At 57.9% G+C, this 22,594-nt stretch overlaps 1 protein-coding gene across 2 annotated transcripts; it reads right to left on the reverse strand.

Annotated features, from left to right (window-relative positions):
* Positions 1-1,186: 1,186 nt before the first annotated feature.
* TTLL12 (tubulin tyrosine ligase like 12) lies at positions 1,187-21,471 on the reverse strand. Of its 2 annotated transcripts, none has more exons than XM_032261389.1 (14): positions 21,244-21,471; positions 17,500-17,669; positions 14,789-14,987; positions 13,891-14,050; positions 13,668-13,801; positions 10,637-10,713; positions 8,874-8,990; positions 8,570-8,764; positions 8,105-8,216; positions 6,797-6,948; positions 6,235-6,316; positions 3,980-4,048; positions 3,251-3,389; positions 1,187-2,688 (listed from the first exon to the last, which is right to left on the reverse strand). In XM_032261389.1, the coding sequence occupies exons 1-14, from the start codon at positions 21,418-21,420 to the stop codon at positions 2,537-2,539; spliced, it is 1,935 nt and encodes a 644-aa protein (XP_032117280.1). In that variant the 5' UTR covers positions 21,421-21,471; the 3' UTR covers positions 1,187-2,536. The 2 variants fall into 2 exon arrangements, with proteins under 2 accessions (XP_032117280.1, XP_032117281.1); XM_032261390.1 differs by lacking the exon at positions 21,244-21,471 and adding an exon at positions 20,874-21,186.
* Positions 21,472-22,594: the final 1,123 nt, after the last annotated feature.

Below are 22,594 nucleotides of genomic sequence, written 5' to 3' on the forward strand. Positions count from 1 at the left end.
TTACAGGTGTGAGCCACCCTGCCCAGCCTATTCCCCTCTTTTCTAAGATGCTGTCATCCACTAGGGACTTAAGGCTTTGATGTTTCTGCGTGGGTTATTTTTTGAGACAGAGTCTTGCTCTGTTGCCCAGGCTGGAGTGCAATGGCACGCTCAGCTCACTGCAACACCTCTGCCTCCTGGGTTCAAGTGATTCTCCTGCCTCAGCCCTCGAGTAGCTGGGACTACAGGCATGTACTACCTTGCCTGGCTGATTTTTGCATTTTTAGTAATGGGATTTCAACATGTTGGCCAGCCTGGTCTCGAACTCCTGACCTCAAGTGATCCAACCGCCTCAGCCTCCCATAGTGCTGGGATTACAGGCATGAGCCACTGTGCCTGGTCAATTCTGGCTTTGGATGGATTCTTAGTGCAGAGTGACTAGGGTGCGGATGAGTACCAGGAAGAAGCAGTTAGTGGAATACGCATCTCCACGGCAGCTGCCTCTGCATGTGGATCTGGCTGTATCCCAGCTCTTGGAGTCCCTGGCTGTCGGCCTTCCTTGGGGGTGTCCATTTGCAGTGAGCAGAAGTACAAGAACATGTGGGGACAAAGAACAGGCATCTGCAATCATGGAAAGCCTGGACCACGCAGTCCTGATTCTGGGGCTGTCCCAGTGCCTCCTTCAGCTGGCCTATCTCCTGGGCAGCGGGTTTTAAGTGAGCTGAGAACCAGTGAGAGCACTGGCCACTGCGCTTCAAGACAGGTCTGTGTGGGCATCAGTCCTGAGGCGAGCAGCAGTACGGTCCACGTAGCCCACCTCGGGGCCACTCCGCCTTCTGCATCTTAATGTCCCTGGTCACCATGTGGTGCTGCTGTCACCCCCGATGGCATCCATGCATCTGCCCAGCAGTGGCCCAGAGCCCTCCACACGCCCCAGCAGCCAGGGTTTCTTACCGTCCCCCTACAGGATGAGGAGACAGGTGTGGGGAGTCCACTATCTTCAGGGCCGCCAGGGCTCCCAGCCAGCTCGGAGCTGGAACCAGCGTAGGGAAGCACACTGGGGTGGAGGCCTGCGGTCTAAGGGCCATCTTCATTCTTCTCCCACTCTCTCAAGGTGACTTCTTGGTCTTTGGGGCTTTTCAGCGACAATAAGGGCGACAGGCCACGCTGAGCCTGTGGCTCCAGGATCCAAAGAGCGAGGAGGGCAGGAGAGAGAGAAGATGGCCTTTATTGCAGCACGAACCAAGTGAGGGAACAGCATGTCAGCAGCTCTCCAGGAGCCACCAAGGGCGATGGGCCCACCCTGCCCCTGCAACAGGCCCCCCAGGGGCTAGAGTGTGGCTCCCTCGAGGAAGGGCAAGGCGTGCTTGTAAATAGGGGCCCAGACAACACTGGGAGGGCACCATCATTGGGTGCAGCTTTGCTACAAGAAAGGTTGTTCTTAATTTCAAAGAGGAGACACCGCCATGCCTAGCCCCACCCTCCTGTGCACTGGAAGGTTCTGGAAGCAGCTCCCACCTGCCTGGGGAGTTAGGCCCACCCACTGCCCGTGAGCTGGGCCAAGGCACACTGTAGCCAAACAAAAACGCTGGCAGCTGACTCCCAATTTCAGGAACACAATTAGAAAAGAACTGGAATTTTACATTTTTCTCCCATAGATTAAAAAATAAGAAAAAGCCAACATTTTGACTGCAGATCCTGGTAGGTACATCTGACTTGAACCCAAAGGTCTCCTTGGAATTCTTTTCAGCCTCGAGCTCTGCCATCTGCCATCAGCCCCAGCCCCAGGACCCCATCGCTGGAGGATCCTGGCCCATCTCAGACGAGGGCGGGACCCCAAGGAGTGCCCAGGAAGCAGGGCAGCCCCAGGGAAGACAGGGACTGACTTCCCTGTCGGGGTCTGTGACCCTCAGCAAATGGAAAAGGAAATGGCGGCTCCTGCTGGGGCCTCAGTGGGGAAATTTGCTGGTGAAGGTTCTGGGTGAGCTGGATGGGGACAAGGCAGGCCTGCCGGGTGGTGGTCTCAGGCTGTTCCTGGACACTTGTCACATAGAGCCCTGTGGGTGTAGTGTGGGGCCCACGCCCGTCCCAGGAGCATCCTGTTGCATCAGAGCAGAGACCCTGGAAGTGAAATCCGCCTGCCCCATGTGACACAGGGCTCCCAAACGCTTCCCTGTGGAACCCTGCTCCTGAGGACACCTTATCTCGCTCCATGTAACCCTTCCCCCAGCACCCACGGAAAAGCAGCTGGGAACAAACTCTCCATGCCAGGAATGAAGGCCTTGGCTAAGCCAGAGACTCATCAGTGCACGGATGGTGCTGAGGGGTAAGGACAGGGCCTGGGGCAGTCCTCAGCCCTGGGGACACCATCCTGTCCTGCTTTGACCCACAGTGGGGTGGAGGACGCTGTGCTCCCGGACTCTGAGGCTGGGAGCGGGGCTCAGGAGGACAGAGGCCTGGGGCTGAGGCTGTGCCCAGGACCGGTGTGGGGGCCTTTGCAAAAGCAGCTCAGAGAACTGAGGTTGGAATCCTGCCCCAAGCACAGGACGGTGAGTGTCTAGACAAGGCAGGTGACGTGGCAGCCACCGGGCTGGTCCAGAAACAAGGTGCTGAAGACATCGTTGAAGAAGGTGGGGTGGTACCTGCAGGCTCGTTCGCAGTCAGGGTTGAAGTTCACCTCCAGGATCTGCGGCTGCATCACCCGCTTTCCTGACAACAAACAGTGCGGCAGAGCGTGAAGGCTCGTCGGCCTCTGCTCCTGCAAGGGCAGTGGCCTGGGACCCAGCAAACGCTGGGGAGGCCACGGACTGAGCTCTGATTCCCAGGGGACGGGCAGTGCAGAGCCGGGCCTGGAACTGGGCAACTGGGGTCTCTAGATGTCTGCTTCTCTAGGAAAGCCCAGGGCTGCCTCTAGCCCTAAGATGAGTCTGTCCCTTTAAGCTTGGATGTTCAGTTTAGTTAAAAAAAAAAAGCAGAGGAGGGATGGCTGGGGGGTGTGGGTCGGGATGATCAGGGTGCCTTTCCCGCAGGCCTCCTGTCCTGTGAGCTCACCCTGACACCGAGGCCCAACTCACAGCCCCTCCCCTCTTTACCTGCACAGCAGGTACTTCCCTTCCCTGTGGGCCGAGCCTCGGCTTTCCCCAACCCTGATTTCTGGCCTGTTCAAGCCAGAAGACAGCCTGGGGCCGGCCCCTGCCTTCTCCAGGTACACGGCTGGCTGGCGGAGGGGGTGCCTGGCGGTTTGGATCAGGAGATGGGGAGCCCCTCTTACCATCTGGACGGCTGTCCCACTTCAGCATGAGGTCAACGGCATACATGGCCCGGGATGAGGGGTAGTCGCAGAGGCCCAGGGGAGGTGGCTTGGCACAGGCCACCTGGAACAGCTCCGTGAAGGCCTGAAAGATCTCAGCCTGGGGATGGAGGAGGCTGAGTTATGAGGCCTGCTCAGAGCAGCCTCTCAATAGAGGGGGTTTGCTGCCCCTGCCTGAGCCCCAGGCCCCACATGGCCCAAGTCGCCCCCTCCCGTATCTTCATGTCTGTAGACCTCACCAAGGCCACCTCCACCCAACACCTGCCCTCTTACTTCTGGCACCCACCTTCCGAAAATCTGCCCGTCTCCTGCCTCAGACCCCCGTTGCTCCCCACTACCCCAAGGAGCTCAACACAGCACCCAGAATGCTGCTGTCGGAAGTAGGGGCCCAGCCCACACTCCAAACACCTGGGATTCGGGGGCAGGCAGTGCTACCACCCTCTGGCTGTCCCAGGGGTGCCCCACATGCCCCTGCAGGTCACTCCCTCCCTCTCAGGAGCACCCACAAAGGCCCAGGGTGGACAGGAAGGGAACCCACGCTGTCTCGACAGCCTCTGGAGAAGGATCAACTGCAGGGGACAAAGGCCCCTCCCAGCCCATGCCAGCCGAGAAGGAGGGAGGCAGCTCCTGCAGGCCCCCAGCCTGGGACCCGCCCCACCGGCCTGAGGTGGTGTGCAGGACAGCACTTACCTGGACGTCCGTCCAGAGAAATCCTGGGTATTGCTTCTCAAACTCGGGGATGAAATCTTCACAGTGCACCTGCAATTGACACACGGCCCATCATGCTCTGCCAAGGCTACCGCTGGGCTGGGAGCGGGGAGCCTGCCACTGACTGGACCGGGAGCTTCTGATACTGGGGTGGGGGTTCCAGGAGCAAGCAACCGGCCCCAGCCCCTCAGCATACTAACAGGAGGCAGGAGATGGAGTCTAGCTCTGGGTCTTACTGTGTGACTCTGGACAAATGGATTAACTTCTCTGAGCCTGTTTCCTCCTCTGTGAAATGGAAAAATGTGCCCTGCGCAGTAAACTGACTTTGCCAGGCTGCTTTGAGGCTCACACAAGACACAGAATGTCCAGGGCTCCAGAAACTGCAGGCCCTGGGGTGGCACCCACCCTCACACTCAGCTTGGTACGGCACAGAGGAGGCCAAGCTCAGACTCTGACGCAGGGCCCACCTGTTCTGCGGCTCGATGCCGGCTCAGAGTGCTTGAGGGATGCACTTTACCCAAAACACACCCGAGGAAGGTGGTAGTTGGCTCAGGTTTCACCCAGAAAAGGACAAGCCAGGATAGGCCCCTATGGAAGCCTTCCATCCACGCTGTGCTGGACACACACCCCCAGGAACAGGGCTCCAGGAGAGGACTCTTGGGATGACCCCCACAGTACAGAAGGGAGGGACTCGAGACCCTGAGGGTGACTTCCAACCATATCTCGGGGCCCTGCTGTGTGAGAAGGCGTCAACGCAGGTAAGGGTAAGGGGAGCAGGGCGACAGGACCACTCGGCCCCTGTGCGGAATGTGTGCTGGTACTGCGCACCACGGCACGGCAGGGCCCTTTCTCCAAGTCCTCCCAGAGGACTCCTCGGACACGGACACAGCCCGGTGGTGCCTCCACACATGTTCCCGCGTCATGGTTTATCATTAGTGAAGACCTTGGATAACGGTCTGCAGCCACGCTCAGCAGCAACCCTGAACCTCAAAACAAGCCACTCAGCCAACAAAGCAAGCTACAGAAAGATCTGTTCCATAAGATGTATTTATATAAAAACCTAAGTAGGGCCGGGCCTGTGGTTCACGCCTGTAATCCCAGCCCTTTGGGAGGCTGAGGCAGGCAGATTCCTTGCGTCCAGGAGTCTGAGACAAGCCTGGGCAACATGGCAAAACCTTGTCTCTACCAAAAATACAAAAAAAAAAAAGTTCCAGCCACTCGGGGGGCTGAGGCAGGAGGATCGCTTGAGCCCAGGAGACTGAGATGGCAGTGAACTGAGATCACATCTCTGCATTCCAGCCTGGGTGACACAGTGAGATCCTGCCTCTCAAAACAAAACAAAACACAAAACCTAAATAGCCAAAACAGCAGCTTGAATGGTCAGGGACATACTCATGCTGAAAAGAATCAACACGGGGCTGGGAATGACAGCCACACCTTCAGGAGCAGGGGAAGGCTGGGGCTGGGTGCAGGGGGAGTCCACGCACCTGTGGGCTGGTGACAAGCAGGGTAGGGTAGGTGTTTTATGCATCTGAAACACTCATAACCTGCCAGCTCAGAGAAGACTTCCGGGACTTCCTTCCTTCCCATACCCAGAGCTGGCCTCTCGCTTCTGTGCAGACTGTGTCTACCTGGCCCAGGTGCTCTGGCTGGCCAGTTCTAGTTTCTCGCCCCTACCTTGGAAGGGCCTTTTTCCAGATGCCCCTGAGCTCCAGGCGCTCAGATGTTGCAGCTGCCATTTACTGAGTGCTGGCGGCACGGGGCAGTGCTCAGCCTGTGCCTCAGGGAACACGGGAGGCCGGGGACCCAGGTAGGGTCACAGGCCAGCAGGGTCACAGGCCGGCAGGTAGCCGGACCAGGTGGGGCCTCTCGGCATGAATCTCTGTGCTTTTCCGCCTGCCCTGGCTGCTTTTCTGGTTGAAGCGGCGGTGAGGAGTAAGCCCGGCTGGGAACCCACCGTCTCAGCCTGCTGCTGGACCCATCCCCACCTGCATCCGTGTCGTTGCAAACACAGAGTGCCCCTCCGCACCATGGGGAGGCCTACCTGAGACAACACAGAACCCAGCCCAGCTCATCATGGCAGTGCTAACGATCGCCTTCCATAGCAGGAACTCAGGAGGCAGCTCCTGGGACAGGCCCAGGGGGCCGGTCCTCCCAGGAGGAAGTGTGGGCGGGGCAGGGTCTGGGTCTGCACTGGCCTCCACGTGAATCTGCTTTACGGCTTCCTCAGGCCCTACCTGCTTCAGCACCACATCCGGGTCGTAGTTCATGACCGTGAAGTGCTTCTCGTAGTCATCCAGGTCATTGAGTGCAAAGGCCCTGGAGGACAAGCACGCGGACACATGTATGGGTTGCTGAGCTGGCCTTGTCCTTGTGAGGGAGGCACCGCCCACTCAGCCTTCCCAGCTAGGGGCTCAGGGCTTGGGGCAGGAGCCTATTCCCTCGTCTGTGCGGGTGGGGGAGCCCCCCGGCCCCACCGAGCTGGGGCGGAGGTGAGTGAGATGCTGGGAAGTCTCCGCAGGTCCATAAAAACGGCACCTGGTTCTCACATTGGTACCCATTTCACCAAGAATGTTCACATCCATCACTGTGGGTGATGCCAGGACTCTGAGGCGGGCAGGGCAAGTCACCACCAACAACCACCAAGGGAGATGGGTTCCAAGGGCCACTCACTGGGTAGGTGACGGAGGGCGAGTGCCATCAACGCCTTCTGATTCCAAAAAGGGCCCATCGCCCACCCACTACCTCCACCCGGTCCCCCAGCTCCCCGACCCTGGACCTGGCCAGCCCTCCCCTTACCGGTTGGAGAACCGCAGCCAGAACACGTCATACACGAACAGCCGCAGGGGCTTCACCGAGCGCAGCAGCACGATGTAGCGGATGTCGAACTTGACCTTTCCCACGTCTTCTCGAAGGAACAACACGGGACTTTCGATGTACTTGGACACAACCTGGAGGACACAGGCGCAAGCTCAGCCCTCACCTCCCCTCCCCTGGGCCAGGACAGAGCCCCGGGGGGCTCCCAAGCACACAAAGCCATGAGGGGCACAAGCCTGGCTGCACTCTACTCCTCCTTTTGCCTTTCCAACCTGCCTAGGTTGCCGCAAAGTCTGGTTCTTTTTTGTTGTTGTTTGTTTTTGAGACAGAGTTTGGCTCTGCTGTCCAGGCTGGAGTGCAGTGGCACGATCTCTGCTCATCGCAAACTCCACCTCTTGGGTTCAAGTGATTCTCTTGCCTCAGGCTCCCGCATAGCTGGGATTATCAGAGCCCACCACCACCCAGCTAATTTCTGTATTTTTAGTAGAGACAGGGTTTCTTCATGTTGGCCAGGCTGCTTTCAAACTCCTGATCTCAGGTGATCTGCCTGCCTCGGCCTCCCAAAGTGCTGGGATTACAGGCGTGAGCCGCCGCAGCCACAGCAAAGTCTTTACATTCATTTTTAATGGAAATGGAATATAAATTCTCACCCATCCACCCTCATCCCACAGCCTGAACTCTGCATGACAACTGTCCCTGTGATGCGTTTCCCACCAGCCTCTGACCATGTACACACCCCAAGTGGATCCCGTGTCCTGCAACCCCAATACTGCCTCTGGATGTCCCCTCACTACAACTCTTTACCATGGCTCGAAAGGCTCCCTGTCCAGGCGTGGCTACCTCACCCTGCAGGGCAGCCATACCTGGCATACTAGTTGCTAGGGTTTTTGAGATCAGAAGCACCCAGGACAGTTCTTTTTTTAAAGACAAGGTCTTGCTTTGTTGCCCAGGGTGGAGTGCAGTAGCGTGATCATAGCTCACTGCAGCCTCAACTTCCCGGGCTCAAGTGATCTTCCTGTCTTAGCCTCCTGAGTAGCTGGGACTACAGGGGCATGCCAACATGCCTGGCTAATTTAGTTTTATTTCCTTGTAGAAACAAGGTCTCCCTGTGTTGCCCAGGTACGTTTCAAACCTCTGGACTCAAGCGATCCCCCTCAGCTCCCCAAAGTGCTGAGATTACAGGTGTGAGCCACCCTGCCCAGCCTGGACCTATCTGTGAGGACCATGGCACTTGGTCCCCTTTGTCCCATCTCTCGCTGTCCAGCCAGGGCCCTGGGCTGCAGGACCCACCTTGGGGGTGCTCTCTCGGTGCCGGATGATGCTGTGCAGGTTCTTGGTGACATGGGTGTCCAGGCTGCGTGCCAGGTTCCAGGGCTTGCAGATCCAGTGGTTGTCCTCGCCCCTGGGGAGCAGAAGGACCGTCTGGGTGGTGCCTGGGCCTGTGTTCAGATGGTGCCTCCCCAGGACCCAGTGGCAGAAGAGGGCAACCCACATCTCTTCGGGAGCTGAGGGCATGCCAGAGAGGAGCTGTCACAGGCCAGGATTTGGGAAACAAGGAGAGGTTTGCTAGAGCCCGGGGGGCTGTGCTGCAGTGGAGAGCTCCTGCAGACCACGAGGCCGGCTGTGACGTTCCAGACCCACGGGTTGGCTCCTGCTCCACAGTTTCCACAGTGGGTGCTCATGGAGGAGCAGGCGGACACAGATGGGCTGGGGGAAAGGGCCATGGAGCGCACCCACGCCGTGTTTGAGGCTTACCCCCTTTCCCGCTGCTGGAAGTAGCTGACAAACTGGGGCAGCTCAGTGCGCAGGTTGAAGGTCCGGGGCAGCCAGGGTGGGCCCTCGGGGCCGCCTGCCCGGCGCGCGATGGAGGCCAGGCAGTCCTTGACAGTCAGCAGGTTCTCGCAGGGGAACTGGTTCAGCAGCACGCCCGGCCTCTCCTGGCTGAGTTTCCTGCAGGGGGGAGGCAGGTGCACCAGCTTAAGGGGAGGCTGAGACTCGGAGGCCGGCAATGCCTAGAGGCCCTGACTGGGAGAGCCCCTGCCGGCGAGAGTGCCCTCACCTGTAGTCCTTGAAGTGTGAGAAGTTGAAGAGGATGTCGGCGTCTGCCTCGCTCTGCGTGAGGGTGAAGCGCGGGTGGGTGAGGCTGCTGACCACCTGTTGCATGTCCGTGTAGACCCTGCGAGGACAGCCTGAGCTGGGTGACCCCGGCCCTCATGTGTCCAAGCAGGACTGGATGGAGCACCAGCGCTGGCTCGGGGATTCCCCTCCCTGTTCTGAAGCTAATGAGACCGAGGTGAGTCCTAGGCTCGAGTCACGATGTTGGACAGCCGGGTTCAGACCCCACTCCCTCCAACGTGCCGAGGGAGGGGGGCATTCCGTACCCTTTCGACACCTGGCTCCTCACCTGCAGGGCTGGACCATGCAGTCTACCTCGCATTTGTTGTTAAAATTAAATGGCATAATTTGGGTGTTTATTATGTGCTAGTTCTTTCGCCTCACGTGGAAAAAAAAAGAGGATGAGACTGGGGCCACCAATCTCACACGGACACACCAAGGGCCTCGGTGAGGCCTCTGCTCTGGAGTAGGTGGAGGGACCCAGGCCCCTGTCAGGTCCCCACCAGATTCACATCTCAGCAAGAGCCCCTGGGCTGCCCGGCTGGGGCAGAGGCCAGCAGGGAGGAAAGCCCCTGGGCCTGGTGGAGGGGGCAGAGTGGAACAGCCTGCCTGTTTCTGTCTGGGTCAGGTTTGGGCAGCCAAGGGCAGTGTCTGGGAGCTTCATGGAGGGGCTCCTGGGAAGGCTGAGGCGGAACCTGCTCTGCATCTCTGCGTCCTCACCTGTGACTGCTTCCGCGAGGGGTCCAGCCTGAACCTAGGGGCCTGGCCTTCCTTAACTCAGCAGCCACACCTGCAGACTCCTGGGAAGGGCCCTCCTGGCAGCCCAGGTGCCTGTTCTAGGTGCCCAGCATGTTCATGGCCAGCAAAGGCTCCCTCCTGGCATGCATGGGCCTGGTTGTGTGTCGGTTTCCAGGACTGAATGAGCACATCCGGGTAACTGGAGCGGCCCCATGACATGCAGAGTTGGTAACGTGACCCCATGGTACCCAGAGGACAGGGGTGGGATGGGACCAGTGGTGGCCAATGCTCCTCTCCAGGGGGCCTTTCACCCACTGCCAGCATTTTCTATTTTTAACTTTCAAGGGTGATTTTATTATTTTTTTTTAAAGGAGTCTCACTCTGTCGCCCAGGCATGACTGCAGTGGCCTGATCTCCCCTCACTGCAGCCTCTGCCTCCCAGATTTCAAACGATTCTTCTGCCTCAGCCTCCTGAGTAGCTGGGATTACAGGCACCCACCACTATCATCTTTTTGTATTTTTAGTAGAGATAGGGTTTCACCATGTTGGCCAAGCTGATGTTGACCTCTGACCTCAAGTGATCCACGCACCTTGGCCTCCTAAAGTGCTGGGATTATGGGCATGAGGCAGTGCACCTGGCCTCATGGGTGAGGCAGGAGAATGGCTTGAAACCCGGGAGGCAGAGGTTGCAGTGAGCCAAGAACACGCCTCTCACTCCAGCCTGGGTGACAGAGGGAGATTCTGTCTAAAAAAAAAAAACAAAACTCCAGAAAACCCTGCTCACTCTTGCACTTCCTGCAGCATTTTCCCTGGATCCTAAGGGCTCCACTCCCTGCACTCATCCCTGCTGTGCCCAGACAGGATGCAGCTGACTTACTGGGCACCCATGTTCTGGGGCTGTGGGAACCATGAAGCCTGGGAGGCAGGGACTGAGGACAAGTCCCAGCCCAAGCAAAGGGGGCTACGTACTTGAAGACGTGGTCGTCAGGGTACACCACTGGGCTGATGGCAAGTGGCAGCTTCTCGTTGTTTTCCTTCAGAATGGCCTAGAAGGAAACACACCAGAGGTAGAGATGAGCTTAAGGAAGGGAGGGACAGGTCGGCGCCGTGGCTCATGCCTGTAATCTCAGTACTTTGGGAAGCTAAGGCAGGTGGATTACATGATATCAGGAGTTTGAGACCAGCCTGGCCAACATGGTGAAACCCTGTCTCTACTAAGAATACAAAAATTAGCCAGGTGTGGTGGCATATGGCGATAATCCCAGCTACTTGGGAGGCCAAGGCAGGAGAATCGCTTGAACCCGGGATGTGGAGGTTGCAGTGAGCTGAGATCACACCACTGTACCCTAACCTGGGCCACAGAGTGAGACTCCGTCTCCAAGAAAAAAGGAAGAGAGGGAGGGGACACAAATCTCCCTGCCCGGAGCCAAGTTCTGTGGCCTCACAGGCCATCAAATGGCAGCCCCTTACTCCCAATACCCCAAAGCCTCTAACCACCCCTTCACCCCGGGATTCCGGGGCTCCAGGGCCCTCATGTACCGAACAGTCCTGGTTCGGTGTCAAAAGAACAAGGTAAACATTGCTGCACATCTTCTCAATGCTACCTGGAAATCACTGGGGGTGAGAGGGTGGCAAAACCCTCCTGGGAGGAGCTGCTTGGTTCTAGGAGCCCTGAGACCTGTCCTGAGCTTCAGCAGTGTGACAATTTAACACATGCCCATGTGTCTGCACATGGTGGCTGAAGCCAGTAATCCCTGCACTTTGGGAAGCTGAGGTGGAGGACTGCCTGAGCCAAGGAATGTAGGACCAGCCTGGGCAACATAGTGAGATCCCATCCCTACAGAACAATTAAATAATTAGCAGGGTTTGGTGGCGGTTGCCTAGAATCCCAGCTACTCAGGAGGCTGAGGCAGGAGGATTGCCTGAGCCCAGGAATTAGAGGCAGCAGTTAGCCATGGTTGTGCCACTGCACTCTAGCCTGGGAAAAAGCAACACCACATCTCTTTAAAACAATTTTAAAAAAACGATTAAGACATGCCCTCAAACTTTGACACTCTCTTCCAAAGGCAGAGTTGCGTCCATCTCTGAGGGTGGGAGGGACCTAAGGAATTGCTTCCAATTAGCAGGAAAAAGGTGGAAGAAACAGGGTTGCTTCTGTGATGAGGCCATGAAGCCCGAGGCTTCCTCTTTGCTCTTTCCCTGGGATCAGCTGCTCTGAGAGAAGTCAGGTGCCACGTCCTGGGGACACCTGAGCGTCCCTATGGAGAGGCCCACAAGGCAGGGAGCCTTGCCTCCTGCCAACAGCCAGCACCCACACAGCAGGCACGCGCACATGCCATGTGGAAGCAGGTCCGCAGCCCGACAGGCAGCCTGTGTCTCGAGGGAGACTTGAGGCCAGAGGCACCCTGCTGAGCCAGTCCTGAACTCCTGCCCCACAGAAATCATGTGAGATAATAAATGTATGCTGTTTTAAGGTGCTAAGTTTTGGAGTTACTTGTTACCCAGCCACAGCTAATGGACATAGGCAACCCCGGGCCCAGAGCACAGACCCGACTGTGAAGGGTCAAATGAGAAAAAACAGGGATGCCTGGCCTTGTATCTCCTCCTCTTTCTGGTCAACACAGAGGTTCCCAAGGAAAAAGATGAACTCCAGTTCATGTTCCATTAACAAAGAACCCCAAGACCAGGAAGTGTTTCTCCCTCCAGCTGCGTTCACAAAAGCATTTTCAGGTAAATGTGTACTAAGCACCTTCCTGGTGCAGGGGCTCCAGGAGGCTCATAAACAGCCTTTGAACCAATAAGACTGATCTCCTTCTTTTTGGCAAGGTTGGTTCAATCGCCACTGACTTACACTGAAAGTGCCAGGAGGCCCCCCAACAGCCCACCCCTGCAGTTGGCAGTGCCCACACAAACGTACCACCACTCTGCACACCCACTCTCACGTGAGCCAACTCATCTAACCCTTCCCGAAACCCTGTGAGGCACTTAGTGCCTGGTGTGCAAGAATGGCAACTTCAGTCCCTGTGGGGCAAGCCTGTAGCCTCAGCCCACAAGCCACCAGGTCCCCTTGGTTCTGGACTCAAGCTCTTCCACCCTTGGCAAGTGACTTAACCTCTCTGTGTCTCAATTTCCTCATCCTCAGTAAGATGAAGATAAAAACAGAACTGTAAACTTGTAAGGAAGAGTAATCCCCCCCACAAAGTACTAAGCACAGGCTCCCTTGTGGGCTGGTCCAAGCCTATGGAAGCAGCAGCAGATCAGAGGGCAGGGGAAGGAGGAGAGAGGGGTCAGGGGTCAGGAACCCCCTACCCAACCCTGCCTGGTTCTGGAGGTGGCTACATTCCTCTTCCTCCCCCAGCACTGGGGGCTTGCCAACCCTGGCTCCTTAACCTGCCAGCCTCCTCGTATGGGGCCTGGATGAGCTCCAACCTCCAGCCAGGCACTTCTGAGTGGGCCAGATGGGTCCCACGGGGCCCTGACCGAGACTAAAAGCACCTTTGTTATCAATAAGTGACCAAGACAGTAACTTGCAGGCCTGCTGAGTGAAAAAGGCATGTGATGTATGAACACTGGGTGTTCCTGTGCCTTTGTGAGATGAGGACACAGGCCGAGCAGGGTTCACAGCCAAGACCACCTGCACAGCCCCCTCCTTCCCGAGGGAGTGGCATGGACCCTCTGAGGACAGAGGCTTGTAAGTACTCTTTGGACCAATAAGACTGACCTTGTTTTGGGCATAGTTGGTTCAATTACCACCAACTTAGACCAGCACCATCCTCACCAGGCATCTTGCGATCTGGAGCCCCAGCTGTGTAGCCACAGGCAGGCTGTGTTCACTCTCTGAGCCCTTCGTCTCTCAGAGGCTCCCAAAACTCTCTACGCCTCCCATAGTAACTGGCTCAGGGCCTAGCACCTGGCTGGTGTTTGATAACATTTGGTGTCTGGACAGAGAACATTCTGGAAGCTACCAGGCAGACACGCCAGGGGTGGAGGAGGGCTGCACCTGGTAGTGCTCGGCGGGTGGCTCGGGCGTGCAGGAGCTGAGGTCCAGCATGTCGGCAGGGGCCCAGGGCAGCAGCATGCACTTCCGCATCAGGGGATCTGTCTCTCCGTAGGCAAAGTCCCGGGTCACCTCCTCTGTGCCAAGACACGTGTCCCCATCAGAGCGGGATGACAGGACACTGGGCCGAGGCCTGTCCTCCAGGGTGGGAGGGCGCTGGACTTACCGCCAGTGTCTAGGTCCCTCAGGGGCCACAGCAGTGTGTAGGCCACCTGCTGGGGCATGTAGAAGAAGGGGGCCGTGGCAGAGCTGGGCACATCTGCGTGCTGGATCCGCGAGCCGAACTCATCCATGATGTACCACACTGGCATCTTCTCCTCGGCTGTCTGCAGACAGAGTACACACGGCAGCCCTCGCCCACCCGCCCACCACGGGAACTCCCTTCTGGAACCAGACATCGACCACCCATCAGCCCACAGCCATCTCTCTGATCTTCAGAAAGGCCCTCTCACATGTACCCCAGGCCTTTTAGCTAAGCTAGGGGCTCTGGGACAGCAGCCCTGTCTTTGCAGACCAGACCCAGGCCTGGATAATGTAGGGTGACAACTCATGGTAAAAGGGCATTTGGAAACAAGGCACGCAGCTCAGTACCTGTAGGGGTGTGTCTGGGTTTGTGGGCATGGAGGGAGGGGGAGTACTCTTTGAGCTCAGGGAAGGCTCCCTGGAGGAGGTGACATCTAAGCTAAAATCATGAGAAACAAGCAAGTATCTTTCCCCAAACTAAGAGTGGTAAGGGGCTGGACCATGGGGTGAGTCCAGAGAGGCCAGCAGTGGTGGGTGAGGAACAGTCGAGGGCTTTTAAGAGAGTGACAGGATCAGAAGAGCTAGGAAAGAGGTGGCTGAGTCATCTGGGCCCTTTTAGTTTAGGAGTCAGAGGGCTGCATCCCGTGAGCTTGGACATCAGCTGGACCCGAGTCCATAGCACAGTGTGCTCCTTGGTAAGCCACAGGAGAAAGTGAGTGGCTTGTTCTGGCCGGCCCCCCACCCGCCCTGATGGCGCAGGGCAGCAGAGGTCTGTGTCCATGCCCGTCCTCCCTGTGCCTGGGGCCCAGCTACTCACTCACCCCGTGGGCTAGCTGGTAGGTCTGGTTGAACTTCCACATCTCCTCCAGCACCAGGCCCACAGCCTCCGCGCTGGGCAGCTCGCCATGGAACTCAATGCCCATCAGGTTGGCCATGCGGTGCAGCAGCCCGGGCACCTGCAGCAGCTGCTGGCGCGCATGCTCCACGCGACACGTCCAGGCGTGGTCGATGAGGAAGATGCTGCGGGCACAGGCCACCCATGAGGCTGCCGGGCATGCACAGTGCAAAGGGAGGCGGGGAGAGGAAGAGGCCCAGGGCTGTGCTGGGACCAGGACTGGAGCTTCCTGAGATTTGCTCTACCAGGTGCCATAGTTATGCCCAGTTTTGGACTCCAGGGGGCCTGGGTCAGGGGCTGGCGCTGCTGCTCACTCCCTGTGTAATCCTGAGCAAGCACCTCTGCCTCTTCGAGTTTCTCAAACAGGGCAGCAGGGGTCTCTACTGCCTGTCACCAGACTGTCACGGCAGCAGATGAGACCAAATATACAGTACACCTACCGTCCACTAAACACTCGTAATAAACACACCAGTAGTCACTGGTGTGAAGTCCTTAACTGGACCCTGGACTACTGTGGATCAGGCCCATGCTGCCCATTTTCCTTCCTTTTTTTTTTTTTGAGACGGAGTTTCGCTCTTGTTACCCAGGCTGGAGTGCAATGGCGCGATCTCGGCTCACCGCATCCTCCGCCTCCTGGGTTCAGGCAATTCTCCTGCCTCAGCCTCCTGAGTAGCTGGGATTACAGGCACGCACCACCATGCCCAGCTAATTTTTTGTAGTTTTAGTAGAGACGCGGTTTCACCATGTTGACCAGGATGGTCTTGATCTCTTGACCTCGTGATCCACCCGCCTCGGCCTCCCAAAGTGCTGGGATTACAGGTTTGAGCCACCGCGCCTGGCCCCCTTTTTTTTTTTTTTAAGACAGTCTCACCTGTCACCTAGGCTGGAGTGCAATGACGTGATCTTGGCTCACTGCAACTCTGCCTTCCAGGTTCATGTGATTCTCCTGTCTCAGCCTCCTGAGTAGCTGGGATTACAGGCACCCACCACCACGCCCGATTTATTTTGTATTTTAGTAGAGATGGGGTTTCTTCATGTTGGCCAGGCTGGTCTTGAACTCCTGACCTCAGGTGATCTACCCGCCTCAGCCTTCCAAAGTGCTGGGATTACTGGCATGAGCCACCATGCCTGACCATGCTGCCCATCCTGCTGCCTGCAGGCCTGGCACGGTGCAGCTGCTCAACAAAAGCAAAGGCCATACACGCCAGGGGCCAGCACAGGCGGATGGCACGGAGGCTGCCACACAGGGCTCACCCGTGCAGCCAGGTCTTCTGCAAGCACCAAGGACTTTTTGTGGGAGAGGCTTCCAGTCCCCACACAGGAGCCCTGCAGCCCAGCTCCCAAGGGAAGCGTGCCAGGGCTGACCATAATCCTCCCAGAGCCCTGCTGGATCAGGAGGCACTGAACACACAACACACAGGTGCCTGATGGGCAAAGCAGACCCCCGCTCTGTTCCTTTTAAAATGAAAGGGACGGCCAATATTCCAGTTCTCAGGCTGGGAGCAAGTTCAGGAGTATTTATCTTATTGTGCTTGTATTAGATTTGTTGGTTGGCCCATCCTAAGTGGGTTTACTCTTGCACTTGTGCTAGAGTGGATGAGCATGTGATGCAGGGCAGAGCCAGGCCTTCGGGGTGACCCTGGGCAAGTGAAGCAAGGGGTGCTGTACACAGATAGGGATGGGGGTGAGGATGGAGAGTTTGTTGGGGCCTGGCAATCGGGGAGATTCAGGGGGACGAGGGCCTGGCAGCAGAAAGGCTCAGAAGCACGTGGGGCTGAATGAACACTCAGCTTCCAATTCCAAGACCCTGGATGCCTGGCCCCCACTAAACATGGCTGGCAGTGGGGTATGTGGCTGCAGGCCTGAGAGAAACCGGGAGCTCCCAGGATAGCCACTGCATCTAAGGCACCTGCTCCTGGGCCTGAGAGCCACAGAACTCACTTCACTGAACTTGAAGGGGAAGGTGAACCCGAGCACGCACGGTTAGAGGTGCTGGGCTGCCCATATTCGGGGTGGCTTGCTACTGCCCACTCACAGCTGGAGGAAGACGCGGGAGAAGCTCTGCAGAAGAGACCAGACCCCTGCCCAAAGAGCTGTGCATGGACACAGGGGCCCAGCAGGCCTGTCCTAGGGATAGCCACTCTTGGTCCCTGGGGGCAGGAAGCCTGGGGTAGTCTCAGCTCTGCCCTAACTACCCTGTGGCCTTGGCAAGGCCAGGCCTGCTCCGAGTCTCAGGTCCTCAGGTGTTCTGGGGCCCATTCTAGATTCCAATTCAGCAGGACCGGGGAAGGGCTGTGGCCAGGGAGGAGTAAGGCTGATCTGGACCCTCAACCTGGAGGGTAACCTCGATCAAAACTGGAACTCCTAATCCCCTGTAGTAGGACCACTGTGACAGTGAGACTGCTGGGAGGTGCTCCCAGGCCGCAGTCCACCCAGACTCCACAACAAAGTCCCATGTTGCCATGGATACTACTCTGAAGCCCTGATGGACACACCGCTGGCCACATGTGCTCACCACAAAGCTGTCCTGAGGAAGGCATCCAGTGGTGGTGAAGGGCCCAGGAGAGTCTGCAGTTACTGCGTCTCCCACCTTTCACCAAGTGAAGGTCATAGTGACATCCCCAGCCGGCCTCCTACCTGTTGGGGTCAGCCGCCTGGAGCCCGCTCTCCCTGGTCACGATGACCTTGTAGCACGGCTCGCTCCCGGGGTTGGGCTGCCTCTTCCGTACCTCCTGGGCTGCTTCATCCTCCTCCTCTTCCACTTCCTCCACTTGCATGATCCCAAACACTTCCCCAGCATCGAAAACCTGGGGGCCAGAGCTCGGGTCAGCAGGGGTGCAGGCAGGAGACCCCACCCCTAATGCCTTCACCACCGGCTGGGACTTCCGCTCCAGAAAGCCACCCAACGTGCCACACCCAGGCCGCAAGGACAAACATGCCTCCTTCAGAGGAGTGAAACCTGTTTAATGCGACTGCACAGTCTTATGGGCGGGGAGACTGAAGCTCCTAGAGACGTCAGGGTCAGAACAGGGACCTAATGTACCCACCATCACCTGAGCTGTCATTCAGAGCCCTTTGTCCCACAGGACACTGTGTGCGAAGATGGGACTGCGAGGACTCACTGGAGGTATCTCTAGTCCATCCCCCTTGAATTACAGGGAAAGAGAGGCCCCAAAGATAAGAGAGGGTGGCTCCAGTCCCAGTGGAGGTCAATGGGAGTCAGGATCTTGGTGGCCAGGGGGGACAACCCTATTTCCCCCCTCCCCACAAGAACCCTTCAACACTAGGGTAGCTGAGGCATCTCACAGAGAAGCCTCCTCCAACCTGGCCCCACCCAATTAAGGCCAACAGGAAGCGAAGGTCCAGGTCAAGGCAGGACAGGAAGACAAGCGCCTTGGTCCTGCCTGTGTGGCCAGTCAGGCAGGCAAGTGACTTTTTCTGGTGTATGTGGACCACAGGTGCCCCTGGCCCAGCCACACTTTCGTACTGTCTGCCACGAGCTGGCAAGGGGGGCTTCTGGGCAGATTCTGGAGCCAGGCAGTATGGGTTCAAATCTTGGTTTCAGCACTTCCTAGACAAGTGACCTTGAACAAGTTACTTAACTACCCCTTGCGTGTTTCCACATCCACACAATGGGATTAACAGAACCTCCCTCTGAGGGCTCCTGGGAGAATTAGATGACTCATACCCGGAGCTCAGAGTGGGGCTTGGCCACAACAAATGCTCTGTAAGCACACGGTGCCATTGTTACGCTTCTGAGACTCAGTTTCCTCACTTGCCAGAGGGGGTGTCATCCACCCTCCAGGACAGATGGAATGAAATCAACAGCGTACACGAAGTCCTGGCACACGGCGGGGGCTCAGCAGAGACCAGTTGCTCCCTAAAACCTAGTTCCCAGTACTGGATTAAAAACGGCAGTTGAAAAGGCTGGGTGTGGTGACTCACGCCTGTAATCCCAGCACTTTGGGAGGCTCAGGCGGGAGGATCATGAGGTCAGGAGTTTGAGGCCAGCCTGATCAACATGGTGAAACCCCGTCTATACTAAAAATACAAAAATTAGCTGGGTGTGGTGGCGGGCGCCTGCAATCCCAGCTACTCGGGAGGCTGAGGCAGGAGAATCGCTTGAACGTGGGAGGTGGAGGTTGCATTGAGCCGAGATCGCGTCACTGCACTCAAAAACAAAAACGGCAGTTGGAAACTAACACCTCAGGCGCAGGCAGCTTTTGCGCACTGGGCAGGACCTGCCCTGTGGTGGCATGAGGATGACACTCGTGGCCTTGCCCAGGGAGCTGACTGCCGAGTAAGGTCTAGGCCACCTGAAGAGTATCAGGTAAATTGCTCTGGGGCCTGGAGGGCCTGGGAAGACTCATGGATGAGGAACCGTAATCAGAGGCCAGCTTTGAAGAAGGGGAAGATTTAAACATGAGGCTGTGTGGTGAGGATGGAAAGGAACTCCAGGCAGAGGGAAGATCAAGGGCGAAGGCTGGAGGCAGATAGCCCAGGGTGGAGCAAACCAGGGGTCACACGGAAGACAAGGCACCTGTGACAAGGGGCATCCGGTTCTCCTTTGCCCTCAAGGTGGGTCCAAGGAGGCTACTGCTTTCTCCAGTTTAGGACTGGAGGGAGGCTAAGACCTTAGGCTTCCACCCCAGTATTCCGAATCCCCAGGGGACAGTGTGAGGCTGAGGACAGAGACTGCCTGAAGCCTGGCTTGGCTTCACCCCAGCTGTGAAATGGGGGTAACCACAACCCCTTCATGGCAGGACTGGAAGAGCTCCCCAGGAGATAAGGGGAGCGGTTTTGCAACTGGGAAGCTTGTGCAGACAGAAGAGCAGACACTTTAAAAACACCTTTTCAGTTTCCCCATCCTTTCCAGGGCAGCTGACCTAAGGCGACGCAGGAGGGCTGAGGGGTGGAAGGGCCCATGGCGCTGGCAGGTGGTCCTGCTGCTGCTCAGTCTCCCCCACACCTGGGCCAACAGCAGCAGGAGGCTTCACTCAGGAAGGGCTCCAAGTTTGTGTCTGGTAAAGCGTGACTCAGCTCTGCCCTTAATGGCTAGGGAGGGTCACGGAAAAACACTGGCTGCCCCTTAGTAGGGCAACAGCAGGCAGGGCTGCCTGGGCAAGGGGACGTGACGAGGTGGGACCACCCTGTGTGCTGGGTGTATTTCTCACGCCACCTCCCATCCCTCCAATACGGTGGGAGTCAGGTGCTGTCTCACCGTCCTCTTCCTGAAGAACAGGACTCAGGTGGGCATGACTGGCCAAGGGAGGGTTTGCCGCCGTGGAGGCTGGCTGGGCAGGAGCTGGTCATTCCCACTGTGCTCCTTCCATGCAGCATATGGGAACCCTTTTGTCCTCATGAACAAACCAGGGTCCCTTCCACCCAGTGCAGGCTTGGGACCAGAGCGGTCCTCAGAAGGCAGGGCAGAAGTGAAGGGCAGAGGAAACTGTTACACTGTAGTGTGAGGAGGTGTCACTGCACGTTTCCAGCAGGAAGGTTCCTGGTCCCACTAGGGTTACACAGAAAGTGGCTCAGAGACCGTGGGGTCTGGCCAGCAGCCAGGCTCAGGGACTTCTGGTTCCCGGCCCGGGTCCCTGTTTTTGGCTCTGGGGTTCCACTTCATCACCTGCGACACTTGGCTCATCTCAGTCAGGGAGGTGACACCTGGAGGAGATGCCTGGTCCCAGCTAAAGACGCCCTCCGCCAGCCGGCCCAGGAAGGTGCTGTAGCTTCAGCCCCTGGGCACGTAAGCAAAATCCAGGGCTCACCACCCCCCAGGACAGTAAGAAACGCTTTGGTGTGGAGCAGGCAGGCGAGCAGAATGGGCCATCCTCACAAAAAAGGAGAGAACCTAGAGGCTCCTAAACCTTTTCCATTTTTCTTTAGAGTTCTCCACCTCCCACAGTCTGTTTTCTTTAATCTGCAAGATGAGGGGAACCCGAGGCTCGAATCAAATAACAAAAACACAGAATTCTGTGAACCCAACAGTTACAGCTACACAAATTCACGGCGTTCCCGTTGTCCCTTTGAGGCAGCGGCTGAAAGAATCCCTCTGAAGGGACTCTGGGAGCCGCAGTGTTCTCATCTGTAAAGTGGGGGTGATGAATCTGACTCCCAGCAGGGCTGTGTGAGGCTCGGGTGTGTGGAGGAGCCTTGGGCCGGCCTCGGGCCCGGGCAGGTCAGGGCCGCAGGTATCCCAGTCTCCTGCTGTCACTCCTCGGCCCCCAACTCCACGCCGCTCCAGAGCGGCCCAGGACGCGGTCGGGGTGGTTCGGCCAGGCTCCCGCCGCCCGGGAGCGCCCTTTCTTGCCCCGCGCCGCGGGCTCCCGCCGCGCTCCCACCCCGGCCGCCGCACGTGCCCGCCGCCCTTCCCCGCACCTCGTGCTCCAGCTTGTGCAGGAGACGGCCCCAGTAACGCTCGGGCACCCCCGAGGCGCGCAGCGCCGGGCCGTGCAGCGCCACGAACTCGGCCAGGGACGGCGCACCCTCCTCCGGCGTCGGGCCCGGGCTGCTGCGCTCCGCAGGCGGGCGCTCGGGGCCCCGCTCAGCCTCCATGGCGCTTGCACCCGCGCCGACTCCAGCGCCGCCGCCGCCGCCCGCCGGCCCTGCCCTCCCGCCGCGGCCCGCCCGCCGGCGCCGCCGCCCCGCCCCGCCCTCCTCCCGGCCCCCCGCCCGCCCCAAGCCGGTTCCAGAGCAGGCACTGCGCGTCCGCGGGGCGAGTGCAGGAGCGCGCGGGCTTGAGGGGCGGGGCGCGCGCCTACGGCCGCGCCCGTGGTTCCGAGCTGCCACCTTGTACGCAGGCGCGCGTGATGGGGGCAGAGCTTTTCTCACTCAGCCCGCGGCCACCCCGGGGAATGCCGGGAGGGCGGGGCACCTGAGTCCGGCTCTGTTAGGACCGGAAAGAGGCACCACCGGCGTCCCGGAAGGGGCCCTGGGGCCGGAACCCGGTGGGGCGGTGCTGCAGTGCCTGCACCGGGCACATGTTGACGCTCGCAGGCCCCCCCGTCCCGGGGGAGGAAGGAACTCTTGATTCCTGTGACTGCTTCACCAGATTTGGATGCTGCAGAATCGTGGCCCTTCTCAATTCCTTATTTTTGGATTCGGAATGTGCGCCACCATGCCTAGCTAATTTTTGTCTGTTGACTGGAGATGGGGTTTCACCATGTTGACCAGGCTGGTCTTGAACTCCTGATCTCAGCTGATCCACCCTCTTTGGCCTCCCAGAGTGCTGGGATTACAGGGGTGAGGCACTGCACTGGCCTATTTTTTGAGATGGAGCCTCGTCTCGCTCTGTGGCCCACACTGGAAGACAGTGGCACAATCTCAGTTTACAGCAGCCTCCCCCTCCAGGGTTCAAGTGATCCTCCAGCCTCAGTTTCCCCAAGCAGCTGAGATTACAGGCATGCACCACCATACCCGGCTAATTTTTGGATTTTTAGTAGAGACAGAATTGCCCCATGTTGTCCAGGCTCGAACTCCTGGGCTCAATTGATTCGCCCACCTCAGTCTCCCAAAGTGCTGGGATTACAGGCGTGAGCCACCTCGCTCAGCCAGAAAAACGTGTTATTAATACTGTCACACTGAAGTACTTTTCTGAAGAAAAAGTAATTTGATCTAAGTGAAGAGTCATGATTCACAGGGCGATATGTAAATCCACTTCTGCAGATCCACATTTTGATTTCAGGTGTAGTCTTAAAATAATTACTAAGTTTTGATAGATGTGATGCTT

The sequence above is a fragment of the Sapajus apella genome, unplaced genomic scaffold (genome assembly GCF_009761245.1).
Source record: "Sapajus apella isolate SASKATOON/1434 unplaced genomic scaffold, GSC_monkey_1.0 scaffold123, whole genome shotgun sequence".
NCBI classification, from domain to species: domain Eukaryota; kingdom Metazoa; phylum Chordata; class Mammalia; order Primates; family Cebidae; genus Sapajus; species Sapajus apella.

What these genes read in the sequence shown, in the direction of transcription:
- TTLL12 (XM_032261389.1), bottom strand. Translation starts at nt 21,420, where the DNA reads ATGGAGGCTGAGCGGGGCCCCGAGCGCCCGCCTGCGGAGCGCAGCAGC. An exon ending in GAGGGACCTAGACACTGGCG is followed by an intron (nt 13,802 to 13,890) that starts GTAAGTCCAGCG and finishes GTCTTGGCACAG; the next exon opens with AGGAGGTGACCCGGGACTTT. An exon ending in ACCGAGAGAGCACCCCCAAG is followed by an intron (nt 6,949 to 8,104) that starts GTGGGTCCTGCA and finishes TGTGTCCTCCAG; the next exon opens with GTTGTGTCCAAGTACATCGA.